Below are 8,703 nucleotides of genomic sequence, written 5' to 3'. Positions count from 1 at the left end.
AGCTATTTTAAACAGGGATACTGCAACTTGGAAATGCTGGAATTTTTAAAACTTCATGGAATAACAATAAGTGTATCAATGCTGAAAAGACGAATTCAAACCTTAGGCTTTGTCAAGACGTCCTGCAAATATGCCTCTTAATGAGCTTGGTGGCAGTGGCTGCTTCGTAGGCTACCGCAGGATATGGGCCAGACTGAGAAGGAAAGGATATATGGTAAAGAGAATAACAGTCATGATCCAGAGGGAGTTGAGAGCAGAAAAAGGAAGAGACTTCGCTGAAGAATATACCATGCAAAAGGGCCAACTTTGTCTGGCACATTGATGGCTATGACAAACTGAAACCTTATGGATTCTTGCGTGCATGGAGCCATCAATGGATTTTCAAGGAGGCTAATCTAGCTCGAGGTTGGTCCCACAAATAACAACCCTGAAGTTATCACTAAGTTTTACCTTGATGCTGGAAAACAAGTTGGTGGTTTACTGAGAAAAGTGAGATCAGATGATGGAACTGAGAACAGAATGGTTGTTGCAGTGCACACATTTCTGAGGTCGAGCCACAGTGATGAGGATGCAGGTCTTGGGTGTTTTCTCACTGGCAGGTCCACAGTAAATCAGATGACTGAAGCCTATTGATCACATCTAGCTAAGGATGGTCCTGAATCTGCGTGACTTGGGTCTATTTATTGACTCAGATCCAGTTCATGTTGGCTGCATTCGATTTTGTGTCATGCCTGTTCTAAGAAATGACCTTTATCAAGTGGTGGAATTGTGGAATCAACACAGAATATCATCAAGCAGATTTGGAAACAGCAGTGGTCCTCGGGGATGACCTAATTGCATGTTTTTTCTACCTCACCTTTACAATACAGATGACTATACAACAGATGTAGACGAGGATGACCTTCAGGAGTTCTGTGATCACTCCACAATGTGCTCGCCTGACTACAGTGAAGATTTCAAGGAATTTGCTCTGACTATTATGAAGGAACATGACCTTCCAGAGCCACACTATGTTAGCTCTGCACTTGATCTCTATATAAGACCCCTCAGAGGTGGAAAAGTTAACATAATTTTTCTCAAAGGAAGGAAGAACAATGTCAAGTTCCTGTGGACCAGTAATGGCAAGATCATGCTGAGAGTTAGTGAAATGTCTGCCACAGAAGCTTTTACTACGCATGACGAATTTGAGGACTACCTCGACCAGATAAGCAATACTTAGAAAATAATCTCTTAATGTACCGCTCTAAATTGTCAAATTCTGTCGTAAACACTCTGCAATTTCTCCCCTTCTATAATTTAGACGACAGGGAATTTAGCTTTGCTATTAGTAATTGGTCAAGGAATATAAATCAGTTAATCGAGCTTGATCTTTACAACCTTCTACCAAATCCAGATAAAAATGATGAAGCTGAGCCTGATCTAATGTTTATAAATACTCAGTCTGAATACTATGATATCCCTAAGCTTGATAATATCTTATGTAATGCTCAAGGTAAAGGTATTTCTCTTTTCCATTGTAATATTAGAAGTTTGCCAAAAAAACTTGACCTTACTGAATGACATGCTGTACTCTATTGATTCAAGGCCAGACATAATTGCTGTCACAGAAACCAGATTAAATCCTAATTCGATCTCAAATGTAGACCTATGAAATTACAATTTTTTTCATAGTGATTCACCAAAACTTGCAGGAGGCACAGCTATTTATGTCAATGATACTCTTAAAACTATCCCCAGGCCTGACTTGATAATAGATCCTCTCGTCTAAATACTCTCCACATATTCCAGCCGTGCACAACAGCAATAACGCCAAAACAGATCATAAAAACACAACTTTATTTGCTATCGTGTGCTCACTGGAGGCCGCACGGACAAGGACTCAAATATCTACAAAGGGAAAGTAAAATATGGTCACGAGAAAAATCTAGGCGAAAAACTAAGAGGGTACCAACGAGCATCCATAGGATGAAAAAACCTCGCCGCGCTCGCTGCGGTAATGCAGAGGAAAAACCCCAGCCCTATGGATAGAAACCCTCCGACCTGCTGGGCTCAGTCTTATTAAATTAGATTCCTAATGATTTCGAGACTGAAAGTAGGGACTGAACATTGTCTTTAACATAACCATCTTTGGCATTTTCACTCTGCCAACGACCGTGTCTCTTAAAAAGTCTATCAGCGATGCCTGCATTGGCGGCAGCTGTGGCTCCTCCGGCCCTGAGACTGTGAAGACTTATGTAGGAAACGTCAGTAATGTCTTTGAAAGCGTCCTTAACGATCTCCCTGGCTCTGCTGTAGCTTAAGCCTTGACGTCGAACTTTAGATGTACATCGAGGAGACAAGAGGGCTCTGAATAACGGTAAATCCTCACTAAGATCAATTTCAGCGGCAGCAATGTATTGCTCTAAAGCCTTTACGGGACAGGTTTCCAGGTCTGATCGCGCTATTGTTGTCCACGCCCCATCACGGTATTGGTCTGTCTTGGACAACTCTAAAAATATGGACACATAAGTAGGAAAAAACTTTATGTCACAAGCTCGAATAGAGCATAGCTCACTGAAACGAAAAAACCCAGCATATTCTATGAGACATAAAGCTACTGTTCTCAAGTCAGATAAGGAAGGAGACTTATCTGAAATCTTGGAGGATGCAAGCGCCCTCAGCATCTCGGGAGTGATGGGTTCTTTCTTCGATTTAGCCTTCCCCAGAATCCTTTGAGACGCGCAAACCATGGCAGAAACCATAGGATGCACCGAGACCTTGGGCAAACTGGCCAGCTGTTGGGCCCAGTCGATACTGTAAACAGCATTAAGAACTGGAGAAGGAGAATTAGCTTCCAGGATTAGGCACTGCAGGTAAACTGAAACTTGAAAGGGGTTGGCGGGCATGTGGCGAATACAATTAGACGACGCCCAAAACTTCCAACGTCTAAAACCAGCCAGGTAAGTGCGAATAGTGCCATCGGCTCTGGAAGCGAGCACGGTTTCCTGGACTCGACTAACCAAGGGCTGGAGATGGTCAGGGATAGCGGCAAAGAATTCGGTCCACATCTCTGATTGAAACACATCTAAAATCAAAATAAAACTGACAAGCAAATTAGCAAAATAACAAAGAAAAACATGACGTGAACAAAAAGGTAATAGCAATGCAAAAAAGACATAAACGGGCTCAAGAAAGAGCCCAAAAAATACGTCTCGGCTACACAAATAGCTACCCACTTTCACCACAAAAGAGCTTCTATATATCGGGCACAGATCGTCCCATACTTCATGGTGGCACACAGCCCAACCATTTGGATACAGAAAGACCTTAATTCCCAGGGCGCAAAAAACAAAAGGGGGGCACAGATGGTCCCATTCATTCTCAAGGGCAAGCAAAGGCCCCTAACATTTGGGCACAGATGGTCCCATTCATTCTCAAGGGCAAACAAAGGCCCCTAACATTTGGGCACAGATGGTCCCATACTTCATGAAGGCACACCGGCCCTAACATTTTAGATACAGAAGTTCCTGAATTTTTAGGGCGCAAAAAAGGCCCCATTCTTCGGGCACAGATGGTCCCACTCATACTCATGGGCAAGCAATCTCCCTAACAATATAAGCCCAGAACGTCTCATACTTTTCGGGGGTAAAAAACCTAAAGTTCAGGCACAGGTGATCCGATATTCCTAGGGAGCAAGAAAGGCCCTACCTACCGGGCACATGTGGTCCCATACATCTTGTGCAAAAATAGGCCCTAGAATCTAGAGCTCAAAAGAACGAACCCTAAATTTTTGGCCCGGATAGAAATAAATGATAAATAAATAAATAAACGAATAAATCATAAGAAAAAGAGAGTAAAAATAAAAATAAAATAAAAGCGAGTCACCTCCAGAAAAGAGCACCAAGAGGACGAATTAGCATAAAACCACTCCTAAATACCCTGTTCAAAACCCCTAGAGAGTTCATACCGACGAGAGAATATTTTTCCGCTAATTTCCAAACCGCGGAAAAATTCTACTCTCGTCTAAATACTCTCCACATATTCCAGCCGTGCGCAACAGCAATAACGCCAAAACAGATCATAAAAACACAACTTTATTTGCTATCGTGTGCTCACTGGAGGCCGCACGGCCCCAAGAGTACAAAGAAAGAAAAAAGGCAACAAAACAATATAAAATACAAGAGGAAAAACTTTCAGACAAAATGGATTCTCAAAGCAAGCATCCTAAAGTTTAAATTCTCATTACCAAAGACGCTATTACATCTACCGGGAATGAAAGCTTCTTTTAAAGATGGAAGATCCATCCAGTCAACAATAAAATCGGAAAATTTATCGCCGCCGGCGCTAATCATTGGCCAGAAGGGAGCGGAATGCCACAGCGGAACAATAAGAGTCCCTGACGCCTTGCAGTACGTATATGAAGTAACACTCGCGGAATAAGGCAAATAGGCGGACATACATAATTGTTCTCCCCCGCCCAGTTCATAACGAATGAATCAATTCCTTCCGAGCCTGGATTCCAAAATCTAGAATTGAACCTCAGAAGTTTGGCATTTAAATAATTAGCAAAGCGATCGAAAGAGTGCGGACCCCAAACAATATCAATGTTTTGAAATGTATCCCACGAAAGACCCCAGTCATCGGGATCGTAAATGCAGCTGAGAAAATCAGCCTGGTCATTCTGAGATCTAGGGATCCATTCCATCTCGATCGAAATACCGTGATGACAACAAATGTTAAAAATCGACAAAGCTTCAGTCTGCAAATGACCTTTACTGCTGCCAGATGAAATGATCCTGGGAACGTTCTGATTATCTGTAAACCATTTCACAGTCAATCCTGACAACTTGTCCAGTAAAGAAAGAAGAACAAATTTAACAGCCAAAATTTCTCGCAAAGTAGAACTGGTATGCATTTCCTTTTCGGACCAAGTGCCAGACACAAAATCCTGACCGCATTGAATGAAATAGCCACCAAAACCAGTGTCACTTGCGTCAGAATAAACAACACCAACAGCACTTGACTTGGGCGACATAGGCTTGCCATTAATGGAGTCGATGTTGTTCTGCCAAAATAAAAGCTCATTACGAATCTCAAGGGACACGTCCAAAGGCTGATCCCAGGAGGTTCTTTGCTCTAGGGCCGCATAACAATTTCTTGTCAACAATCTAGTAATATTACCGACAGCACACGACATAGAAATAATTTGCCCCGTAATTGAAGCAAGACCACGGGCTGAAAAACTACTTTTTTGAAGACAGGAAGCAATGGAGGATTTCAGCTTGAGAATACGCTCTTCAGGAATATGAATCAAACCGTGTTGGAAGTCCAAAACCGATCCCAAGAAGACTAACTTCTGGACAGGTTCCCAATTTGATTTTTTGTCATTAGCTGTAAAACCGGCCAAAGTCGGGTCCTTACGAACTTGAACACTAATGTTTTCGGCACTTTCGAAAGACAAATTTCCCCCGATGCCATTGTCTAGATACATCAAGGCTAAATGGCCGTGAGCCCCCCAAAACTTAATTGACGTATGACTTTTGTAAAAATATACGGCACTGAAGTTAAACCAAAAGGTAACACTTTAAACTCGTAGAAATGCATCACGCCATCGACTGAAGGCCATTTGAACGACAGAAACTTCATATGTTCTTCACAAATGTCAATGTGATGATATGCCGATTTGAGGTCGAAGGAGAAGACAAACATCCCAGGCGAAAACATTTGAAGAACAGTTCTTAAATCTTCATACTTGACAGATTTTTTGACAACAAATTTGTTTAAATGAGACAAATCTAAAATAAGTCTTAACTTCCCTGAAGACTGGACAGCGACGTGCAGCAGATTACAAAATTGAGGGTATTCCTGAACTTCCCTTACACAGCCACGTGCCATCAACTCTGAAATCGCCTCCCGAACAAAACTATCCCTACGAAGGGCGGAAGATCTATTTTCAATCAAAAACGGTAAAGGCGATTCCATAAAAAGAATCTTGTAACCATTCTGGATAATGTCTAGAACAAAGTCCGAAGCCTGGATAGTATCACGCCAAAATGTGAAGTTCGCATGCAGTTTTCCTTGAGTAAAGCTGGATGCCTCAATATCCTGTTCAAATTCGTACTGATCCAAAAAATTAAGGTTTTGATCCTGAAGACAACGGTTTGTCTTTGGTGGGGCACATATTGGCCCAGTGTCCTTGTTTACTGCATCGAAAGCACATGTCAAGGCCTCTGAATGAGTTGTAAGGGTATCGACCTTGGGGACGAAAATAACTAGTAGCTGGAGGAAAAGAGCTAAACGTACCGCCAACTCTGGAGGCGCTAGAAGATGAAAGCGCAGAAGAGGAACCTTTAGGACTAGTTTTCCTCTTTTTCTCTTGCAGTGTTTTGATCTTAGCGGCGGCTCTTTTCTCGGCTTTTTTAATCTTCGAAGCGTCGGCCTCGTCGTCGGCCAAATCGTCGCAAACATACTCTTGCACCGTAGCCCAACCGAATTCAGATTTGTTGGCCAATTTAATAATTTTTTGCCTATTATTTAGCAAAGAAATACCTTTGTTAAGCTCTTCCTTGGCTTTAGGAATATTTCCACCTTCCAGGGCTTTGAGGGCCAAATTACTCGTCTTGGCCACTTTGCGGTTGAAACTAAACTGTTGCTCGTTTCCTTTCTTCTTGAAGACGTAATTGTCGGGCTGAAGATCCGTCGCAATTTGAACCGCTAAATTGGACTGGGCTTGAAGCAGGTTGGTCTGAAGTCCTTGGATCTGGGAGTTAACGGCTGATAAAATTGCATTCTTCTGGGCATCTAAAACAACACTCAGTTCTGGAGAAATAGAGGTGCTGGCTCCTGCTGAGTCTTCCATAAGGATGAGAGCAACACAAATAAAAGCGAGTCACCTCCAGAAAAGAGCACCAAGAGGACGAATTAGCATAAAACCACTCCTAAATACCCTGTTCAAAACCCCTAGAGAGTTCATACCGACGAGAGAATATTTTTCCGCTAATTTCCAAACCACGGAAAAATTCTATTTCATCAGTAGAATCCTGTTGGGTTGAAATTGACCCTGGTAACAATAAGAAGCATATTATGATTGGCTGCATTTATAAGCACCCATCTGCAAATGTGGATGAATTCACATCGATACTCAATGAATTCCTGCAAGAATTAAATATGAACAGATATGAAGTATATATATTAGGGGATATGAATATTGACCTTTTAAAACATCACACACACCTGCAAACAGGTAGATACCTTGACATGATTTATTCCCACAATCTATTACCAGTGATAACAAAACCCACTAGAATCACCAGTCATACTGCAACCTTAATTGATCATATTTATACAAATACAGTTAACAGATTGATCTCAGGGGTTATAGCCGTTGATATCTCAGATCATTTACCAATTTTCTGCACACTCGAAACATCACTTAGAAAACAAAATGGGCAACTTTACTTCAGAGACTACAGTAAGTTCAACCCTGAATCAAATCTTCAAGACATCAGTGCTGTGGATTGGAATTTCATCTCTGGTAAATGTAATAATTTGCATGAAACAACAGCTAGAACTATTAATACACTCAAATTAATTGTCAATAAGCATGCACCCCTAAAACAGGTGTCTAGAAATAAACAAAAGCAATTAAGAAAACCTTGGATCTCAAAGGGAATGCTCAAATCCATTAAAACTAAACATGCTATGTACAAAACCCATTATTTATCCAATGACCCAGTCAAAATTTGTGAATTTAAAAAATACTCAAATAGATTAAACCATCTCAAAAACATTAATAAGAAAGCCTATTTTTGAAAAAATTTGACTTGTGTAAAAATAACTTAAAGGCTACATGGAAAATAATTGGTAATTTAATTAAAAGGAAGACAAAGGGACACACCTCACCTCAAAGAATAGTAAGGAACAACAAGACTTTCACTAGTAATGAAGATATTGCTGATCAGTTTAATAAACATTTTGTCAATGTTGGCCCAAGCTTGGCCAGCAGAATTGAAGATAGCTTTGAAAACCCTACACAATATATCCCATCATCTCCAGCTAATAGTTTTGTTATGTCCACTGTTACAGAAACCCAGGTTTCAAACTTGTTTAAGACATTAGATAAGAACAAATCATCAATTGATATACCTAATAATTTAATAAAAATAGCAGCTGAACCCTTATCAGTACCTTTCACTCAAATCTATAATCAATCAATACAAACTGGTGTTGTACCAAATATTTTGAAAGTCTCTCAAGTTACTCTGGTTTACAAAAGTGATGTAACTGACCCAGGAAACTATAGGCCCATTTCAACTCTTTCACCTTTCAGTAAGGTACTTGAAAAATTAATTTATAATCAACTATATGATTTTCTGGAAAAACACAACATTCTGTATAGATATCAGTTTGGTTTTAGGAAAGGACACTCAACAGAGCAAGCCATTTTTGAGATCACTGACACCCTCAAACAGGCAATGGATAAAAAGCTGGTTACCTGTGGTGTTTTTTTAGATTTTTCCAAAGCATTTGATACTGTGAACCATAATATTCTTTCATCTAAACTCTACCACTATGGGATATGAGGAATAACCCTTAACCGGTTTGAAAACTATCTACATAATCGCACTCAGTTTGTTAAGATTGGTAGCATCCAATCTAGTTCTGAAACCATTACTTGTGGAATACCACAGAGATCAACTTTGGGTCCTCTTCTATTCCTGCTTT

General features: G+C 40.6%; 1 protein-coding gene and 1 pseudogene across 1 annotated transcript; both read left to right on the top strand.

The window, feature by feature from the left end:
• The window catches only part of LOC145487464 (uncharacterized), a 1,659-nt pseudogene extending 423 nt beyond the window's left edge, over nucleotides 1-1,236 (top strand).
• A 5,561-nt stretch (nucleotides 1,237-6,797) lies between these two features.
• LOC145488065 (uncharacterized) lies at nucleotides 6,798-7,808 on the top strand. Its single transcript, XM_081466839.1, has one exon. It carries the CDS (start codon nucleotides 7,063-7,065, stop codon nucleotides 7,789-7,791), a length of 729 nt encoding a protein of 242 aa, XP_081322965.1. The 5' UTR covers nucleotides 6,798-7,062; the 3' UTR covers nucleotides 7,792-7,808.
• The last annotated feature ends 895 nt before the right edge of the window (nucleotides 7,809-8,703 follow it).

This window comes from Orbicella franksi, chromosome 5 (genome assembly GCF_964199315.1).
Source record: "Orbicella franksi chromosome 5, jaOrbFran1.1, whole genome shotgun sequence".
Taxonomy (NCBI): domain Eukaryota; kingdom Metazoa; phylum Cnidaria; class Anthozoa; order Scleractinia; family Merulinidae; genus Orbicella; species Orbicella franksi.
Note: the sequence above shows the minus strand (reverse complement) of the source record. Positions and strands in the feature narration are given on the sequence as shown.

Bases quoted from the DNA above. Each gene is read 5' to 3' on its own strand.
- LOC145488065 (XM_081466839.1), top strand. From the start codon at position 7,063: ATGATTGGCTGCATTTATAAGCACCCATCTGCAAATGTGGATGAATTC.